Below are 22449 nucleotides of genomic sequence, written 5' to 3'. Positions count from 1 at the left end.
TAGAAACGCATGTAATTCAATTGGTGTGAATCTACATTACCTCTGCCTTCAACATTAAATGATGTCACTCCTTTTGTGTGGGTTTTTTTTTTCTGTTCAGATGTAGGTCTCAAAACCAAATCTGGTTATCTTCCTAAGGTGGTGTCTAAATTCCATCTTAATGAATAAATTGTAGTCCCAGCCTTCCTAGGGTCAGACCTTTCTGCAGGAGATGCATCATTGGATGTAGTCCGTGCCTTAAGGATCTACATGGTTCCTACCAGTGCCCTCACAAAGACACTCTTCTCTCTTGCTCTGAGCATTGTTTGAATTACCTGCTGTGAGAATCCTCTTGACTTCAGGATAGAGGTTTCAAGAGCCATGCCATCAGCCAGTCGGTACAGATGTCTGTGATAACAATGACCCCGCTTCAGTAGGTCTGACGCAGAAATGGAGCATCCATCGACATGCTCTGTAGATCCGTATACCAATGCCTTCCTGGCCAAGCAGGAGCTATTACTATCATTGCACCCCTTCCTTGCTTTATTTTCCTCACCACCCTGGGTAATGGGTTGATCAGAGGAAACGCATAAGCCAGATGACAGTCCCATCTTACTGCCAAGGCATCCACAAAGATTTCTCTGGGATCCTTTGTTCTTGACCTGTATGCAGGCACTTTGTTTTTCAGACGGGACACCATGAGATCTCTCTGGCAACCTCCATTTGTTTACTTGAGTCTGGAAGACCTCTGGGTATAGAGCCCATTCGCTTGCTTGAATGGTGCCGACTGAGAGTACGCTTCCCAGTTTAGGACTCCCAGAATGAATACTGCGGACAAGGCTGGATGGTAAGTTCTGTTCACGTCAGTATGCGAATTGCCTCCTTCATTGCTTTTTGGCTGAGTTCCTCCCTGATGGTTGAGGTACACTCTTGCCGTTGCGTTGTCCAAGCGGATCTGGACTGGTTTTTCTTGAAGAATGTTTTTTTGCCTGAATCGGTGCCATGTATATGGCCTGACGTTCCAACACATTTATTGGCAGGCAACCTTCTTCTTTGGTCCATTGCCCCTGTAAACACAATCTTCTAGACACTGCTCCCCAGCCCTGAAGACTGGCGTCTCTTGTCCAAATCTCCCAATCTGATATCCAAAAGGGTCTCCCTTTGTCTAGATGGGATGTCTGTTGCCACCAGTCTAATAACCTTCTTTTACCGAAAGTACCATAGTCTGTTTATAGTCTGATGTTATCCATTCCATTTGGCAAGAATTAGACGCTGCAGAAGTTTTGAGTGGAATTGTGCATACTCCACCATGTTGAATGTTGACACCATCAAGCCCATCACTTGCATTGCTGTGTGAATGGATACAGTTTTACTGTGTAGCAAGTCCTGAATCCTTGACTGAACCTTGAATATCTTGTTCTGAGGTAAAATTACTCTGCAGACCTGAATCCAGTACAGCCCCCAAGTGAGTCATCCATCGTGACTGAATTACAGACTATTTTGCCCAATTTATGAGTGACCCATGTTTCTGCAGACATGTCTGAAGATGACATGGGCGCAATTCCTGTGACTGTGCCAGTATTAAAAGCTTGTTGAGGGATGTGAAAATTCTTATCCCCTGCTGGTAGAGATAAGCTGCCATAACCGCCAAAATCTTGGTAAATACTCTGGGAGCTGTGGTCAACCTAAAGGGTAGAGCCTGGAACTGAAAATGCTGTTGGAGGATAGTGAACCTGAGAACATTGATGTGACAGTGCTATAGGAACATGTAGGTAAGCATCCTGTATATCCAGGGATACCATATAATCCCCCTGGCTCCATGGCCAAGATTATGGAACGTAACATCTCCATGTGAAACAGAGGTACTCAAATGTATTTGTTCAGCATTTTGAGATTGAGAATGGGACAAAATGACCCATTTGGCTTCTGAACCAGAAATAGGTTGGAGTAAAAACCCTGTCCTAGTTGTGCAGGGGGAACTGGAATAATTACTCCTGACTGAAGCAATTTCTGAACTGCTTCTTGCAAAGCCCTGGCCTTTGTCTCTACCAGAGACAGGCTGGTACAGAAAAACCTTTGAGGAGGATGCTTCTTGAAGGGAAAAGCATAACCTAGAGATGCCACTACCTGCACCCAGGCATCTGTGCAAACTGAAGTTGTTCCCCAGTTGGAGACCCGCACCATCAGGCTGATGGCTTATCTTCTGATTTGGAAGCTGGCCCTCTGTTAGCCCAAATATTTTTTATTTTTTTATTTTTTTAGGTTTTACCAGACTTGTTGTATTGGGGCTTGCTGTCGCTTTTTCCATTTAACTTTTTTTTTCCTTGAGACCAGAAGGGCAGAAAACCCAGAACGTTAGGTTTGTAATATTGAAGGAAGCTTGACCTTTTTGGAGTCTGCTTCTGACTCCAGAATATCTGTCAATTCTTTACCAAAGAGAATTTCCAGAAAAAGGCAGAAATTCCAAAACCACCTTGGATTCTGAATCTGCTTTCAATGTATGTAACCAAACTGCTCTGCAAGCAGCTATTGAAAGCTGATGCCCTGGAGGTGTTAGTACCCCTAATTCTGCTGCTTCCAAGAATATTGCAGCCTGTTTATGAGTTATATGGTATTTCTGCTCTCTAGAAGCTACTGAAAACATCCCTCTCCAATGTATCTGCACATGCAGCCACTGCCTTTGCCATCTAAGCTGAAACCATGGCTGGCCTTATGACTGCCCTGGACAGGGAAAATATGGTTTTTAGAAACCCATCCACCCTCCTATCCATGACATCGTTTTATGATGGCAAAGGCAATAGGAGCTACCTCTTTTTAAACTATCCCCAGCTGGAAGAGGATAATTGGCATCTAAATGATTTATTGGGTGTAGGCCAAGCCTCTTCCATGATTTCTGTCAGCTGATCTGACCCTGGAAACTCAGTATTAACTGTTTTGGGATGTTTAAACACAGGTGCCTTGGTTTTCAACACCAGCTCTGCTGAATCCTCTAAGGATAGAATGGCTTTCATTGCTCTAACTCGGCTATATCCACTGAGCTGAGACCTTCCTCCTCTTTGTATGCCGAAGTAGAATTAATTGAGCTTTCATCTTCTGATGAATCCTCGTGTAACCTGTGAAAGTGAAGATTTACTTACCATCAGATTATCCATTTGTTTCATTTGAGAAGCTGCTGGGCGAAATTATATACCGTCGGTAAGGAGATGCATGTAAGGGATAATAGTGTAACCCATTCCTGGTACAGAAGCTGTAGGAATTATCCATTCAGCTATACTGGACAAGGTCTGTGCAAACATAGCCCAAGGTGGATCCATCTGTACCTGATGTTGTACAGGGATCTGCCTTGTATTTTGTAGAAAACTAAAACCATTTGCACACAAATCATCCTGAACCAGATTCTGCGGATACTGTAATACAGTTTTCCAAGACAAACATGATACAAGTGGTGTTGCTGTGAGTGTACCTTCCTCACCTTTACCGCTCTTGATAAATAATCAGCACTTTCACAGTGTACTACACAATTTGTGACTAATCACTTTAAACCTTCTAAAAGTGACATACAATCTGACCCTACCCATGCACCAGCATTGAGGATCAGAGAAAACGACTGACAAACCTATAGTAAAGTCGGCAATCACACTAGCAGTCACATATTATACACTAGCAATATGAGCACATCAACTACAAACACGTGTTTTAGTATGTAGCAGAACATATTACTGATCATGTTTAAACTAGAGATGAGCGCCGGAAATTTTTCGGGTTTTGGGTTCGGTTCCGCGGCCGTGTTTTGGGTTCGACCGCGTTTTGGCAAAACCTCACCGAATTTTTTTTGTCGGATTCGGGTGTGTTTTGGATTCGGGTGTTTTTTTCAAAAAACCCTAAAAAACAGCTTAAATCATAGAATTTGGGGGTAATTTTGATCCCAAAGTATTATTAACCTCAAAAAACATAATTTATACTCATTTTCAGCCTATTCTGAACACATCACACCTCACAATATTATTTTTAGTCCTAAAATTTGCACCGAGGTCGCTGTGTGAGTAAGATAAGCGACCCTAGTGGCCGACACAAACACCGGGCCCATCTAGGAGTGGCACTGCAGTGTCACGCAGGATGTCCCTTCCAAAAAACCCTCCCCAAACAGCACATGACGCAAAGAAAAAAAGAGGCGCAATGAGGTAGCTGTGTGAGTAAGATTAGCGACCCTAGTGGCCGACACAAACACCGGGCCCATCTAGGAGTGGCACTGCAGTGTCACGCAGGATGTCCCTTCCAAAAAACCCTCCCCAAACAGCACATGACGCAAAGAAAAATAAAAGAAAAAAGAGGTGCAAGATGGAATTGTCCTTGGGCCCTTCCCACCCACCCTTATGTTGTATAAACAAAACAGGACATGCACACTTTAACCAACCCATCATTTCAGTGACAGGGTCTGCCACACGACTGTGACTGAAATGACGGGTTGGTTTGGACCCCCACCAAAAAAGAAGCAATTAATCTCTCCTTGCACAAACTGGCTCTACAGAGGCAAGATGTCCACCTCCATCATCATCCTCCGATATATCACCGTGTACATCCCCCTCCTCACAGATTATCAATTCGTCCCCACTGGAATCCACCATGTCAGCTCCCTGTGTACTTTGTGGAGGCAATTGCTGCTGGTCAATGTCTCCGCGGAGGAATTGATTATAATTCATTTTAATGAACATCATCTTCTCCACATTTTCTGGATGTAACCTCGTACGCCGATTGCTGACAAGGTGAGCGGCGGCACTAAACACTCTTTCGGAGTACACACTTGTGGGAGGGCAACTTAGGTAGAATAAAGCCAGTTTGTGCAAGGGCCTCCAAATTGCCTCTTTTTCCTGCCAGTATAAGTACGGACTGTGTGACGTGCCTACTTGGATGCGGTCACTCATATAATCCTCCACCATTCTATCAATGGTGATAGAATCATATGCAGTGACAGTAGACGACATGTCCGTAATGGTTGTCAGGTCCTTCAGTCCGGACCAGATGTCAGCATCAGCAGTCGCTCCAGACTGCCCTGCATCACCGCCAGCGGGTGGGCTCGGAATTCTGAGCCTTTTCCTCGCAACCCCAGTTGCGGGAGAATGTGAAGGAGGAGATGTTGACAGGTCGCGTTCCGCTTGACTTGACAATTTTCTCACCAGCAGGTCTTTGAAACCCAGCAGACTTGTGTGCGCCGGAAAGAGAGATCCAAGGTAGGTTTTAAATCTAGGATCGAGCACGGTGGCCAAAATGTAGTGCTCTGATTTCAACAGATTGACCACCCGTGAATCCTTGTTAAGCGAATTAAGGGCTCCATCCACATGCCTAGCGGAATCGCTCTGTCTTAGCTCCTCCTTCAATGTCTCTAGCTTCTTCTGCAAAAGCCTGATGAGGGGAATGACCTGACTCAGGCTGGCAGTGTCTGAACTGACTTCACGTGTGGCAAGTTCAAAAGGTTGCAGAACCTTGCACAACGTTGAAATCATTCTCCACTGCGCTTGAGACAGGTGCATTCCACCTCCTATATCGTGGTCAGTTGTATAGGCTTGAATGGCCTTTTGCTGCTCCTCCAACCTCTGAAGCATATAGAGGGTTGAATTCCACCTCGTTACCACCTCCTGCTTCAGATGATGGCAGGGCAGGTTCAGGCGTTTTTGGTGGTGCTCCAGTCTTCTGTACGTGCTGCCTGTACGCCGAAAGTGTCCCGCAATTTTTCTGGCCACCGACAGCATCTCTTGCACGCCCCTGTCGTTTTTTAAAAAATTCTGCACCACCAAATTCAAGGTATGTGCAAAACATGGGACGTGCTGGAATTTGCCCAGATGTAATGCACGCACAATATTGCTGGCGTTGTCCGATGCCACAAATCCACAGGAGAGTCCAATTGGGGTAAGCCATTCCGCGATGATCTTCCTCAGTTGCCGTAAGAGGTTTTCAGCTGTGTGCGTATTCTGGAAACCGGTGATACAAAGCGTAGCCTGCCTAGGAACGAGTTGGCGTTTGCGAGATGCTGCTACTGGTGCCGCCGCTGCTGTTCTTGCGGCGGGAGTCCATACATCTACCCAGTGGGCTGTCACAGTCATATAGTCCTGACCCTGCCCTGCTCCACTTGTCCACATGTCCGTGGTTAAGTGGACATTGGGTACAGCTGCATTTTTTAGGACACTGGTGACTCTTTTTCTGAGGTCTGTGTACATTTTCGGTATCGCAACCCTAGAGAAATGGAACCTAGATGGTATTTGGTACCGGGGACACAGTACCTCCAACAAGTCTTTAGTTGGCTCTGCAGTAATGATGGATACCGGAACCACGTTTCTCACCACCCAGGATGTCAAGGCCTCAGTTATCCGCTTTGCAGTAGGATGACTGCTGTGATATTTAATCTTCCTCGCAAATGACTGTTGGACAGTCAATTGCTTGGTGGAAGTAGTAAAAGTGGTCTTACGACTTCCTCTCTGGGATGACCATCGACTCCCAGCAGCAACAACAGCAGCGCCAGCAGCAGTAGGCGTTACACGCAAGGATGCATCGGAGGAATCCCAGGCAGGAGAGGAATCGTCAGAATTGCCAGTGACATGGCCTGCAGGACTATTGGCATTCCTGGGGAAGGAGGAAATTGACACTGAGGGAGTTGGTGGGGTGGTTTGCGTGAGCTTGGTTACAAGAGGAAGGGATTTACTGGTCAGTGGAGTGCTTCCGCTGTCACCCAAAGTTTTTGAACTTGTCACTGACTTATTATGAATGCGCTGCAGGTGACGTATAAGGGAGGATGTTCCGAGGTGGTTAACGTCCTTACCCCTACTTATTACAGCTTGACAAAGGGAACACACGGCTTGACACCTGTTGTCCGCATTTCTGGTGAAATACCTCCACACCGAAGAGCTGATTTTTTTGGTATTTTCACCTGGCATGTCAACGGCCATATTCGTCCCACGGACAACAGGTGTCTCCCCGGGTGCCTGACTTAAACAAACCACCTCACCATCAGAATCCTCCTTGTCAATTTCCTCCCCAGCGCCAGCAACACCCATATCCTCCTCATCCTGGTGGACTTCAACACTGACATCTTCAATCTCACTATCAGGAACTGGACTGCGGGTGCTCCTTCCAGCACTTGCAGGGGGCGTGCAAATGGTGGAAGGCGCATGCTCTTCACATCCAGTGTTGGGAAGGTCAGGCATCGCAACCGACACAATTGGACTCTCCTTGTGGATTTGGGATTTCGAAGAACGCACAGTTCTTTGCTGTGCTTTTGCCAGCTTGAGTCGTTTCATTTTTCTAGCGAGAGGCTGAGTGCTTCCATCCTCATGTGAAGCTGAACCACTAGCCATGAACATAGGCCAGGGCCTCAGCCGTTCCTTGCCACTCCGTGTGGTAAATGGCATATTGGCAAGTTTACGCTTCTCCTCCGACAATTTTAGTTTAGGTTTTGGAGTCCTTTTTTTTCTGATATTTGGTGTTTTGGATTTGACATGCTCTGTACTATGACATTGGGCATCGGCCTTGGCAGACGACGTTGCTGGCATTTCATCGTCTCGGCCATGACTAGTGGCAGCAGCTTCAGCACGAGGTGGAAGTGGATCTTGATCTTTCCCTAATTTTGGAACCTCAACTTTTTTGTTCTCCATATTTTATAGGCAGAACTAAAAGGCACCTCAGGTAAACAATGGAGATGGATGGATTGGATACTAGTATACAATTATGGACGGACTGCCACGGTTAGGTGGTATAAAAAAACCACGGTTAGGTGGTATATATTATAATAATAATACAATTATGGATGGACGGACTGCCTGCCGACTGCCGACACAGAGGTAGCCACAGCCGTGAACTACCGCACTGTACACTGGTTGATAAAGAGATAGTAGTATACTCGTAACAACTAGTATGACACTATGACGACGGTATAAAGAAAGAAAAAAAAATACCACGGTTAGGTGGTATATATTATAATAATAATACAATTATGGATGGACGGACTGCCTGCCGACTGCCGACACAGAGGTAGCCACAGCCGTGAACTACCGCACTGTACACTGGTTGATAAAGAGATAGTAGTATACTCGTAACAACTAGTATGACACTATGACGACGGTATAAAGAATGAAAAAAAAACCACGGTTAGGTGGTATATATTATAATAATACAATTATGGATGGACGGACTGCCTGCCGACTGCCGACACAGAGGTAGCCACAGCCGTGAACTACCGCACTGTACACTGGTTGATAAAGAGATAGTAGTATACTCGTAACAACTAGTATGACACTATGACGACGGTATAAAGAATGAAAAAAAAACCACGGTTAGGTGGTATATATTATAATAATAATAATACAATTATGGATGGACGGACTGCCTGCCGACTGCCGACACAGAGGTAGCCACAGCCGTGAACTACCGCACTGTACACTGGTTGATAAAGAGATAGTAGTATACTCGTAACAACTAGTATGACACTATGACGACGGTATAAAGAAAGAAAAAAAAATACCACAGTTAGGTGGTATATATTATAATAATAATACAATTATGGATGGACGGACTGCCTGCCGACTGCCGACACAGAGGTAGCCACAGCCGTGAACTACCGCACTGTACACTGGTTGATAAAGAGATAGTAGTATACTCGTAACAACTAGTATGACACTATGACGACGGTATAAAGAATGAAAAAAAAACCACGGTTAGGTGGTATATATTATAATAATAATACAATTATGGATGGACGGACTGCCTGCCGACTGCCGACACAGAGGTAGCCACAGCCGTGAACTACCGCACTGTACACTGGTTGATAAAGAGATAGTAGTATACTCGTAACAACTAGTATGACACTATGACGACGGTATAAAGAAAGAAAAAAAAATACCACAGTTAGGTGGTATATATTATAATAATAATACAATTATGGATGGACGGACTGCCTGCCGACTGCCGACACAGAGGTAGCCACAGCCGTGAACTACCGCACTGTACACTGGTTGATAAAGAGATAGTAGTATACTCGTAACAACTAGTATGACACTATGACGACGGTATAAAGAATGAAAAAAAAACCACGGTTAGGTGGTATATATTATAATAATAATAATACAATTATGGATGGACGGACTGCCTGCCTGCCGACTGCCGACACAGAGGTAGCCACAGCCGTGAACTACCGCACTGTACACTGGTTGATAAAGAGATAGTAGTATACTCGTAACAACTAGTATGACACTATGACGACGGTATAAAGAAAGAAAAAAAAATACCACAGTTAGGTGGTATATATTATAATAATAATACAATTATGGATGGACGGACTGCCTGCCGACTGCCGACACAGAGGTAGCCACAGCCGTGAACTACCGCACTGTACACTGGTTGATAAAGAGATAGTAGTATACTCGTAACAACTAGTATGACACTATGACGACGGTATAAAGAATGAAAAAAAAACCACGGTTAGGTGGTATATATTATAATAATAATACAATTATGGATGGACGGACTGCCTGCCGACTGCCGACACAGAGGTAGCCACAGCCGTGAACTACCGCACTGTACACTGGTTGATAAAGAGATAGTAGTATACTCGTAACAACTAGTATGACACTATGACGACGGTATAAAGAAAGAAAAAAAAATACCACGGTTAGGTGGTATATATTGTAATACAATTATGGATGGACGGACTGCCTGCCGAGTTCCGACTGCCGACACAGAGGTAGCCACAGCCGTGAACTACCGCACTGTACTGTGTCTGCTGCTAATATAGACTGGTTGATAAAGAGATAGTATACAATACATACAACAATATACTACTATACTGGTGGTCAGGCACTGGTCACCACTAGTCACACTGGCAGTGGCACTCCTGCAGCAAAAGTGTGCACTGTTTAATTTTAAATTAATATAATATTATGTACTCCTGGGGGCTCCTGCTATAACAACCTGCAGTGCTCCCCAGTCTCCCCCACAATTATTATAAGCTTTGCCTTTTATACATTGATGTGCAGCACACTGGGCTGAGCTGAGTGCACACAGACTGAGTCACACTGTGTGACTGGCTGCTGCTGTGTATCGTTTTTTTTCAGGCAGAGAACGGATATAGCAGAGAACGGATATATTATATTAAAATAAATAAAAGTTAACTAACAACAACTGCACTGGTCACTGTGGTAATCTCTGTCTGACTCTGCACAATCTCTCTCTCTCTTCTAATCTAATTTCTAATGGAGAGGACGCCAGCCACGTCCTCTCCCTATCAATCTCAATGCACGTGTGAAAATGGCGGCGACGCGCGGCTCCTTATATAGAATCCGAGTCTCGCGAGAATCCGACAGCGTCATGATGACGTTCGGGCGCGCTCGGGTTAACCGAGCAAGGCGGGAGGATCAGAGTCTGCTCGGACCCGTGAAAAAAACATGAAGTTCGTGCGGGTTCGGTTTCAGAGAAACCGAACCCGCTCATCTCTAGTTTAAACAGATCAAACTTATTCAGATGCAATGTGAAAAACAGTAAATATATACAGACTCGTAGGCAATAGGTACTTATCGAACTATTAGTACTCAATAGGGTAGATAGAGATTTAGTGCTGTACAGCCCCCACTCGGTGGAATACAGGTAGACTCTCCTCACTTCAAGGATCGATCAATGCGAACGCTGAGTGGATCCAGACGCTACTAGTGTACACTGCAGCCCCATGAACCTGTAGTGAACACAGACACTCGGTGAACACAGATGCACCGGTCACACAGCCACCTATGCTGCATCTGGGTCCCCTCGTGCAGTGTCTAGGACAGAAGCGAGGAATCAGTTCATGGCGGGAGACTCTGAGGAAACTTGTCATGAACCGGGGGGAGGGGTGACCAGGAGAGCATCTGACTCCCTTCCCCCCCCCCCCCCCCTTTTGCTGACATCTACCCTAGGGATCATGGCCTCTTGCTATTTCTGGAGCCTATGATCCCTAAGGCCTAGCGCTGGTGCACCTGCATCAGCTACTGTTTGGTAGTCTCCTCCCAAAACAGTGTGGCTGTGTACATAATCCATCTAGCTAAGTGGAACCAATTCCTTACCTTCTCCCCATGCTCCGGCCACAGCCTGGTAACCTCTGCTGCACCTGCTAGTATATCAGACAGACACCCGCCGAAACAGCACTGTACTCGTGGTTAAGCATTGTTACGACCTGGCGGAGTGTTGTTGGAGCGACTTTCTAAGTGTATAAGACACTGTCTAGAAAGATCACTCAAACTAGTAAGACTGTAAAAGTAAAATAAGAAAGCTTAGGGCTGCTAAAAACAGCAGCCCTCTGACTGTGGTCCGGCTCCTGCCGCACCAAACAAACTGATTTGCCTGAGCCAATTAAGCGGGGATATATGGATGGGCCCGTTGCAACCTGGAAGGCCAGAAAGCTTTTGACTGGTGCCAATTTGCTGTCGCTCCATCATATCCCATTGTTATCCTGTGGATAAACTGTGGACCCTGCTGGAGAAACATGGATAATACCATAGCTCTAAGTTTTGCTTGTGTATCCCTTCTTGGCCATGGCCAGACAGTATATAAGAAAATGCCATTGTTTAAGTTGAAACTTCCTGTTATCAGCTGTTCAAAGTTTGTTCAACTGTTTGGTTAACAATTCCAAAAAAAATTATACTTTTTGATTTTAACCAGTGTGGATCATTAGATCAACTGTGTCTAGGTTGACCATGTTTAGGTCAACAAGGTTGGGAGTTCAAAAGGGTTTCTAGGTCGACGGGTCAAAAGGTCGACATTATTTTTTTTTGTTTTTTGGTGTTGTCTTCTTTGTAGAGTGACCGGGAACCCCTTCACTTTGCTCGGCACAGATTATTGTTCCAATCGTAGTCCACGTGGATCGTTAAGTATGAAAGTAAAAAAAAAAGAAACTCGTGTCGACCTTTTGACCTGTCAACCTCTGGTGGTCGACCTAAACATTGTCAACCTAGACAGTGTATCTTCAGACTGGATCCCAAGTTTTAACACAGCTGAACCCAAATTAGTTGACCAAAGGAGCTAAATTGCCCTGTGATCTAGCTAAATTGCTCCATATATATTGTTTCTTTAAAAAAAAAAAAAAATTAAGCTGCTATAACTTCTGGCTGTTTCCTTACTGCATCAACCACAAGTGACAAACCATAACGTGGAACTGTACAGCAGAAGGGATTGTGGGTACCCCACAATAAGTGCTGCAGTATGTAAGGAATTGTTGCTTTGACTCAAGCATTTCCTGGGTTAATTTGGGGTCATTTGCTCCCAGATATTAGCAGATTTTTGTTCCAAACAGCTAGATTGGACAGAAAATATTAGTGTATCCAACTTCAATAGTAACATAAACATTTTTTTGGAAACTTCAGTCATGAGGTACATAGGTGATAAAGCCTTTCATCAGTAAAGCTGGGTAGGCACTATATAATTATCTGGCAGACCATCTGTCCAACACTGGCTGGTTGGAATGGAAATCTGTCATTTACTCTCATACTGTAGATGCCAATCAACCACTTACTCCAAAACACTCAAATGGAAGTTTAACAAATTTGTTAAAATTTGGGTTTATCCCAGTTTGATTCTATAATTTTTGTGACATTTTCCAGTGTTTGGGAGCAAATGGTTAATTGACATTTGCTCCTATACATTACCAGATTTTCATTCCCACCATCCAGACTGGATAGATAGCCTGCCAGATAATTGTTTAGTGTATGCCCAGGATAACTGTCAGTTATGCTCTTTCTTGTATGATGTCGCACAAATGGGTGGGCAGGTAGAGCAAGCACTGCCCACTCATGCATAGTTCCTAACTTATATGAAGTTCCAGGGGGCAATGGTATGGTGTAAAGTCTCTGTAAATTTTCTTCTTTCCATGGTCCCTATATTTTATGTATTTAAATTGACTAACTCCATGTATTCAGTATATCCCAGGTGATGGAATGCTATTAGTCAGAATACCATTGCTGGCATCCTGATAATGTAAATCCTGACTGTTCCCTCTCTCCTCTACACCTTAACACTAACCATCCTTTTCCACAGCCTAACCGTAACCTTCCCACTTAGTGCCTGACACTAGCATCCCATTGGTCGTGCCTAAAATGTCACCTTCCATGCAGCCTAACCATCCCCCCCCCCCCCCCCCACAGTGCTTAAAACCTAACCTCCCACAGGGGTTCCTAACCCCACGGGTGACACCTAAGCCTAAACTATCTGCTATACCTACAAACGGATTGCCAGCTGTCAGAATCCCAAACAGCTGGCATCTTTACTGCATCCCAACTCCACAACAATTCCTCTTTATCTGTGTGTATTGAGTGCAATTCTTAGTGTTTTTCTTATTTTCTGTGGTAAGGTATATGGAAAATTATTTCCATGTGAAAATATATCCTTTAAGTTAGATTCATCAAACTGTGTTTTCTATGTATCTTGGACATGTTTGCAAGGTTGACAATTATGGGGGTAATTCATATCTGATTGCAACAGCAAATTTGTTAGCTAATGGGCAAAACTGCAGGAAGGGGGGCAGATTTAACATGTGCAATGTTGGCTTTGGGTGGGTTATATTTCTGTGCAGGGTAAATACTGGCTGCTTTATTTTTACACTGCAATTTAGATATCCGTTTGAACACACCCCACCCAAATCTAACTCTCTCTGCACATGTTATATCTGCCCCACCTTCAGTGCATATGCTTTTACCCATTAGCTAACAAATTTGCTGCTGTAATCTGTTCTTAGTTGGACCCTATGTATTTGGCACTGTCTAGGGTTAGTCATTGCAGTAGAGCTACAGCTTTCTAGCCATGCACTGTATTATTTCCTATTGTCCTGATGTTGTGTGCTCTGCTCTATCCAGATATACTGCAATGTAGCGTGGACATCCAAGAGCGTGAAGATTGCGGTTTTCCCGGGATAAGTGCTAAGGAATGCTATTCCAGAGGCTGCTGCTTTAATGCAAATGTTCCTGGGGTTATATGGTGTTTTTACCCCAAAAGTACAGGTATAGAGTGGAGTTATGGAGTGTGGGAGCATGTAGTGCTAAGGGTTACAGATTTGATGGTGCACCAACATGAATTAGGCCCACAGCTCTAAGAGTTTATCTTGTGAATCCCTTACTCTTAGCCATGGTTACACAGTATACAAGAAAATGCCACTGTTTAAGATGAAATTTCCTGTAACCAGCTTTTCAAAGTTTGTTGAACTGTTCGATTAACTGTTCCTAAAAAAATAAATAAATATATATACTTTGATTTTTAACACAGCTGAACCCAAATGATCAGTTGACCAAAGGCGCTAAATTGCCTTGTGATAAGTGAGCACTAGGCCATGTATGCTCCATGAACTATACTTCACTGACAAAGCTCTTCAAAACAGGCCATTCTAATTACATGCAAGTAGATTAGAGGAGGGCTGCATAGGCACAAAATTATTTAACTTTACCCCATCACAAAAATGACTCTCTAGGTCAGTTGGTTGCTAGGCAGATTGTTTTTGTGGTAGGCTAAACTTAGCTTATCAGGGAGTATAGGGGTGTTTTTTTTGTTGGCGTTTATATAATGAATTTGAATATTTAATCCTCTTGTTTTGGAAGGTAGCGTACTACATTATCTTTCTCTCCTGATTTACCTTGCATAGCTCTTGCTCACATACACTTTCTTCTAGCTGTCCTCTTTTCTGCTCTATACCTCATTTATTCCATCTATTCTTTCTTCACCCTCCATTCATTCACCCCCTTTTATTTTTCTTACTTCTTATCCCCCCCCTTTCCCATTCTTTCACTTACCACATTTTCATGCTCCCTCCATCATGCCCGCAGACTAGCTCCAGCCCTGTGGCGTCCTGCTGAGGTCAACCAGCTGACCTCAGCGGTTTGCTGTTGATACAGGGTTGGCTGGGGGAATGTGCGGGTGGGAGGCATGGTGGACCAGCCTGCTCCGTCAGAGCCTCATGCTCTGGCTGTATCAAGCATAGCTGTGTCCTGCTGTCAGCAGTAGCACCACAGAGGTCATGAGCACTGGGGGATAGTGACGCGTGCTTGTGACAAGGCATCACAGCTGCGTTTAGCACTGCCAGTGTGGTGGGTGCAGGCAATTGGCTCCCAGGCCTCTGTGCTGAGGTCGCAGGACCCATGCCTGGGGCATACAGATGTGAGGGTACATTCCAGGCTGCGGAGGGGCCAGCCAGGACTCCCATGGCTGGGGAGTGCACCCAGGGTTGCAGTGGGACTGCAATATCGGACCCCATAATAAGGTTTACTTCTGGTTACCCTGCACCTGCCATTTTAGGGGACAGCACGCCCACACCTGGTGCACAGCAGGCTGCTGGTTCTGTTAGATGTAATTATGGTGCCACCTGCTTGGCATATCAATACATTGCAGCAATTCCTGCACAGGATGCCATGTTAGTTTCTCTGCCAGGGCAGCCATAAGCCTTTGCATCTTTTAGGGCCATGTCGAGTGGGAGTTTAGCATCAGGGTCGCTAGGCTTGCAGGCTTTCACAACAGCAAGCAGCATAGGCCACCAATATTTACAGATGCTGTTAGCTCCAGTTATCATCCAGGGGTTGCCTTCCATAGTTTCTACCCCCGAACATAGTGCAATCCATCTAGTTCTCTGGGATTGCTCAGGATTTTTGCCACACTCCTAGTGTCTTGGGGATGATGGGCTCACGCCAATTACTTTGCATGTGTCTAAATTTGGCCAAATTCCCCATTGGCAGCAGTTTCATTCCCTAGCACAGCAGACGGGGCCCTATGGGTACTCTTGGCAGGGCAGGTACGGGCTGCCGTGGTTTCCGACCTTCAGTCAGGGTGGGCCTATGCCCTGTTACCCCACTCTGGTCAGTGCATTACGAGGTCATTTACCATCACTTGGCCAGTTTCCAACCTCACCTGGGGCGGTTTCAGTTGGAGCAACACTGTGGCCTACTCTTGTTTCCTCTAGGGGCTTGCTAGAGTGGTTGGTAGTTTAATACCTGTTTGTTTCTGAAGCTAGTGCCAGTGACTCATCTACGGTGCTTCCTCCTGTGGCAAGCGAAGGTTCGAGACCATACATGGAGACTATTCCGGTAGGAGGGGTGGATTCCATTTCGACAACTGCAAAGTTGCCAGCCCTTCAGGATCTGGTGAGCATGAAGTTTCTGCTGCATCATCTGATTTTCATCTGCTAGCAGCGATGGGTCAGTTTCCCCCAAGCGCTTGCGCAAGTTAGTGAATTTAGTTTGCGTGTGAGGTTGTGAATTGGGTTGGCGGGGTTAAGGAGCCATAAAAAAGGCAGCAGTTCCCATGGAGCCACTGTTTTCTAAAATGGTTCACTGCACTAACACAGCAGTAACTAGGGGTTTGGGAAGAGGACGAAGGAAAAAAATTAGGAAAGGAAAATACGTCTGTGTTTGCCATTATGTATGAAATGAGAAAGGGGTTGGAGATGGATAAGAATGCAGGGGAGGTAGGTGAAAATGCTTTTCGGAGTTCTCACCATTGGTTGAAAGGTTTCTAAAGCTTGCCATTTGGAAACCAGGCCAGACAAGTATAAGAATTTTGTGAAATATTTATTTTTTATTTTGAAAAACAAAGGTTGTGTTTGAAGAGTGATACATTTTGGTGAAATCAAAATGGTAATCTGCTACCTTTTGGGTTTCAAGGACGTCTAGGTTTGGCTGGAAGTGACCAACCAGGGAAAAAAACCATCTAATGGTCAGGGCAAGAAGACTTTTCCAGGTGGGAAAAGAAATACTGGGTCCACAGTGAAAGGGAAGTGTTTTGCTTTTAACGATTCTAAATGCAGCAGGTATGTGAATGGTTTTCGACTTTCCTGTAGAATCTGCGGAGCCAGTCACCCTGCCAAGGGCTGCAAATCTGCAACCGGGGGACAGAGCATAGCAGAGGTGCCAAGTAAAGTGACTTCCCCCATAGTTGTGTTGTAATTGGCTAAATGGTTGCTCCGGTATCCTAATTGGGTGGATGCCAAATTTTTGTTAAATGGTTTCAGCTTCCATTTGCCAATTCCTGACAGTTCAAGGTGTTTCGTGTAGGATTTTAAGGTCTGCAAGGGAATTACCCCATGTGGTTAGGCAGAAGGTGGCAGTAAAATTGGGTTGCATGAGCAGTCCTTACATGTAAACCATTGCCCGGCTTGTGCATGTCTCCTTTTGTGGTGGTGCATAAGGTCCATGGCAAATTCCATTTAATCCAGCATCTGTCTTACCCACATGGGGGCTCCATTAACGACTCAATCCATGAGGAATTTTGTAGGGTCTGTTACCAGTTGTTTGAGGCCCTGGAGTTGATACAGGGTTTTGGTGTGGGAGATCATTTGGCAAAGTTATGTTGAGTCAGCTTTCTGCCTACTCCCACTTCACCCTGATTCTTTTTAAGTTCCTGGGTTTTCAGTTATACAGTTGTTTCTACATTGACATTTGTTTGCCCATGGGCTGTTCTATTTTGAGAAGTTTAACACTTTTTTTTTTTTTTTTTTTTACATTAGTGTATCAATGCCTGCACAGTACACGCAGGCATCGCCCACTATTTGGAAGATTTTTTTTTTTTTTTTTATAGGTCTAAGATGGTAACCTTTGCCAGGATGTATTATCCTCAGTGGGTGCACTGTTTCAGGTGTTGCAGTTGCACATAAGATGGAGGGCCCTACGTGTTGCCTTTCTTACCCAGGGATTGAGGTGGATATGGCAGCAGGATGCTGCTGCATTTCCGCAGACAAGTTTCAGAAGCTTTTAGGTTAAATAGATGAATGTTTGAGTAAAGGGAGAGTTGGGCTGCGTCAGGCCCAATCCCTCTTGGGATCCTTGAACTTTGCGTGTTGGGGCAACCTGATGGGGAGATGTTTGCCGCAAACTGGAGAGATCCACGGCTGGAGTGGCCGGGCCACATCACAGCATTCCCTTGTCATGGGAGATTAAGGATGACCTGAGAACTTGGTCTTCCTCCTTGGAGGGTTTTAAGTTGGAATTGTTATGGCCCTTCAGGCCTGTCTCTAGCTTCCACCTGCAGCTATTCACCGATGCAGCAGGGTCTATGGGTTTTAGAGCTTTCTTTTAGGGCGAGTGGTGTGTTGTGACCTGGCCTCTGTCTTGGGTCTCTCGGGGGTTTACAGTGAATTTGTTGTTGGAGTTTTTGATAATTGTAGCAGTGGAGTTGTGTGCTGCTAATGTGTCAAACCACTTATTTTCTGATGCGACAATCTGGGAGTGTTTCAGGCGGTAAACCAGCACTTGACAAGCTTTGCATCTGCTGAGGTTCCTGGTTTTGAAATGCCTGTTTTAATATTTCACTGCTAGGCATGTGCCCAGAGTGGACAATGGCATTGTGGATGCACTTTCATGTTTCAATTTTGCGAGTTGGCTCCAGGGGTGGGGATCCTGGGATTGTCTGGCAGATTATCGATAAGGCATAGTGGATTTGTCATGGAAATCTTTGGCATCTACAACCATAGGCTAGCAGTAACAACTGATGCCCACACCCACCCTCCCTAACTTTACTGAGGCAGTGGCCAGGAGATCCCTGGTAACAAAGGAAACCCCAGGCAATGCCCAGGAGACCCCTAGCAATGTCAGTGGCAGTGTGTTTTTCATAAAATGGTGTCGGGGTCATAACTGTGTATCATATGTAATTGGCATTAGTGTGTGGCGTATCACGTAATGGGCATTAGTGTGGCATATTGTGTAATGGGCATTAGTGTGTGGCATAATGAGCGTTAGTCACTGCTGCCTCCCGCTGAGCACCAGCTAGAAAAAATATAAATAGGAACCTATGCCTGCAACCCTTCAGACATATTCAGCAGCATGGCAGGAATGGGAAGCAATTCGAGCTAGGAATGGAGGCATGGGTAAGTTGGAGAGTTGTTTGATGGCTGTCATTTGGGGCCATTACAAGAAGGGCAGATCCAAGGCGGCCATGAGTGGCTTTGGGTATTTCATTCCACATGCGGTTGTTGCATGAGTATGGCCCCTCCAAGTGTGTGGGGTTTTTTTTTTTTTTTTTTGTCCAAAGCCCTTAGGGGCTGAGCTAAGAAAAAGATAACCCCAGCTAACTCGTGTAGGCCCATTGACATGCAGTTGTTGCATGATTTGTTAGCAATTTTCGCTGCAGTGACTGATACTAAATTTAAGGCATCCCTGTTCGAATTAGCTTTTTCCTTTTTGCATTTTTTTTTTGGTGCTTTTAGAGTTAGTGGCGGTCAATAAATGGCCGAGGATATGGGTCTGCTGTTCAAAGACATTGATTTTAAACGGCAGTTAAGGATGTGCAAGATACTGTACCCCGGTACAAGAGCGGTCAGTTGTGCCGCAGACATTGGGTTTTCTTAAAAGCTCAGACAGAGGCTGAGTTGTGCCTGGTTAGGCTGGCAACATCTATACACCCTTAAGGCCTTCAGGTGGTGCCCAATTCCTGCTACACGGAGATTCCTTGCCTCTTACTAGGTTTCAGTTCACTGCAGTGCTTAAGCATGGTTTAAGTAAATTAGGGCTCCAGGTGGAGTATGGGATGCACTCTTTCTGCTTTGGGGCAGCTACTTGCGGCTAGTGGTCTTCCAACTTAAGCCATTCAAGAAATGGGTTATACCCCTTTTTACATTTGCAGTGAAAGGTCATTCCCGGCAATGTGTCCTGGTATATTTGCCGGGACACATTCCCCGGGAATGACCCTTTCACATTAGCGGGCCGACCTGGCATATTGCCGGGTCGGTGACGTCACCGCTGACTCTAGCGGAGTCGGTGCTTGGAGATAATCTTCTCCAAGCACCGCCTCCTCTTATGCAGAGAACAGGTGCCGGGTCGCCTTGACCCGGTATACCCAGTCACACTGCACAGCTTTCCGGGACGGTCCCGAATTCAACCCAGGTCGAGACCTGGGTTGAAATCCCGGGATGCTCGTCCTGGGAAATTGTCCCTGTACCCATTCACACTCACAAAAATCCCGGGATGATGTGCGTTCATGTGCAATATCCTGGGATTTTTCTGCGAGTGTAAAAGGGGTATTATTGGAAGTCCTTTAGGTCCTATATAAAGTTAGATAATTAAATGTTGCTCTGTTTGCGCCAACCCAAAAAAAAAATTACTTAACAATTTTTGAATGGCTAGTATTCCAGAACTGGGTGTGTGAAGGGATTAATTTTTCCTCTGAGGTGGTCTAATGACATTTGGCTGAACCTGAAGGTCCATGGGAGGTGTTTTAGTTTTCTCCTTTACTTGGGTTGTTACTAACAGTTCTGTTTTCTATTAACTTTGGTTTACAAATTTGTGGGTTGGTGTCTGACAACTAGGTTATGCTTTCCTTAACAGCGCCAACTGATTATTCTGAATAGATTTGGGTGGTGGGCCATTTTTATGTGTGTTTGAGATGATTGTCACTCCCTTGCTAGAAGAGCATCTGAGTTGTTTGGTGGCCGGGCGGGTTATATGGTTAGGGGTTAGTGGCCTTAAGTGGTCAGGATTTATTAGATTTACTTTTTCAGCGAGAGCAACATGTGTTTTGATGTGTGGATCGTACACCTTGGTGGTAATGATGTTGGCCAAGTTAATGGCACTGATCTTATAAAGATCCAAGGCGGATTTGGGAGTACATGTTCATTGGCCTGAGATTCTTCTGGTGTGGTCTGACATACCTAGGTTTGTCTGGAGGGTTCACGTGATTTTACTGCCATCGACAAGGATAGGAAGAAGATACATTTTGCTGTATTGTCCGTAGGTGGTGTTTCAGTTAGGCATCCGTTGTTAGTGCTACAGAGACCTCATTATTTCAGGAATAATGGTGTTTACCTTTCACTGTTAGGGGTTGGTGTTTTTCTTAAGGGAGTCTTTTTTCCTGTTTGGATTAGTTTTATGCAGTTATATCCTTACTTTTCATTCAGGGTGGCAGGCTGCATTTCTTAGAATGGGATGTGGTGGTTCTTAGATCCTGGCAGTGGCAGAAAGGCACTACTGGCCAGCAGTTGCATGTGGCATAGGTGGTCATTGTTGGGCACTTACCCATTTGAAGGACAGCAGATGTGTCCTGCCCTTTGCAGGGGGACAATTGGCACTTCACTGCAAGAGCATCCACACTGTGCCATAGTAAAGGGTGGTGAGACCCTCTCAGCACAGCCCCATCTATAAATGCTTATTTATAGATGGGGAGTTTCAGTTGCCACCTTTTTAGGAGATCTAATTGACTGGAGCTGGTTAAGGTAGCACCTTCCTTGCCATCCCTTTACGAATAGGGTCATTCTAATTAATAAATAACCTTTAAATCCAATGCAGTTGTGTCCATGTAATTATTAGTTGATGAGCTATCTTATAGTGGTAAAGTACAATCACAATAGTCCCCTTAATAAAATCACTAACTTTTACATACAGATGATTATGCATCAGGGTAAATACAGATTGGGAGTGGATTTTGATTTAGTAGATGTGCAGGTTTTGGATTTACCCATCTCTAAAAATGGCATCTTATTGGCTCTCAAATGTCACGTGTTTAGGATAGCCATTAAGAAAAATCGAGAAATCTGAACTCATTAATTTTGGCAATAAGAACTGAGTAAATTCAAACCAAAGCATCTCTAATATTTTAAGAATGCTTTGTATCGGTTTACTGGGAACCACAAGCATTACACACTACAGTATGTGATGCACATTATTGCATCTCAAACTACAGGACGCTCACACCTAAGTAGTAACCTACAATAAATAACTGATGGGAGCCTTCAGTCATGAGGTGCACTAATAGTAAAGCATTCCAGGTACGTAGATCCATCAGTAAAGCTAGGTATACTCTCAGGGGCATCTTAAGCAAGAAGGGGGCTTGTGTGCAGACTCCAGGTGGGTCCTCTCCACAGTACAGTAGGCTCCGACATTGTGCCAGAGCCTACTGCGCAGGTCTCCAGAAACATGGTGCCTGCCATGTTCCAGACACAATTCAAACTGCATGCATGGCGGCCATTTTGGTGCTTTTTTTTTTTTGTGTGCAATGGATACAGCTGCAGCACCAGACGTTGGATTCCAGAGAGGTGAGTACTAAAATATAAGGGCTATGTGTGTGGTGTGGGCCCCTCTGGATCCAGGGCCCCATGTGCACTGCACACATTGCACTCATGATAGAAACGCCAATGTATACACTATACAACTATCTGGCCGACCATCTGTATAATCTGTAACGAATATCTGATAATCTGTTACGGCAAATTACAATCAACTATTTACTCAAACACTGGAAAATGGACAAAAATAGTTCAAACAAATTAGTTGAATATTTGGTCTAACCATCTTGTCTGACAATTTTTTCCAGTGTTTAAGAAAAATAGTTGATTACCAGATTTTCATTCCATCCAGACTGGACAAATTGTCTGTCAGATAATTATATAGTGTATGCCCATCTTAACTGTCAGTTATGATCTTTATTTTATGATGTGTCACAAATGGGTGGACATATAGAGGTATATCAGTAGTGCAAGTCGAAAAAAATGTCTTATAGGTA

At 44.7% G+C, this 22449-nt stretch overlaps 1 protein-coding gene across 3 annotated transcripts in view; it reads left to right on the top strand.

Moving 5' to 3' along the window:
- Positions 1-22449, top strand: part of LOC135050134 (putative gastrointestinal growth factor xP4) — a 48324-nt gene that overhangs the window by 13458 nt on the left and 12417 nt on the right. Inside the window, exons 6-7 of one of the 3 annotated variants that reach the window (XM_063956316.1) lie at positions 13839-13982; positions 15973-16106. The exons of 1 other annotated variant lie outside the window; for it this stretch is intronic. In XM_063956316.1, coding sequence (XP_063812386.1) covers positions 13839-13982; positions 15973-16106 — 278 coding nt within the window. The remainder of the gene's footprint in view (positions 1-13838; positions 13983-15972; positions 16107-22449) is intronic. One more of the 3 variants, XM_063956314.1, reaches the window with a different exon arrangement.

This window comes from Pseudophryne corroboree, chromosome 2 (assembly GCF_028390025.1).
Source record: "Pseudophryne corroboree isolate aPseCor3 chromosome 2, aPseCor3.hap2, whole genome shotgun sequence".
Classification (NCBI taxonomy): Eukaryota; Metazoa; Chordata; class Amphibia; order Anura; family Myobatrachidae; genus Pseudophryne; species Pseudophryne corroboree.
This window is presented reverse-complemented; position numbering and strand designations above follow the sequence as displayed.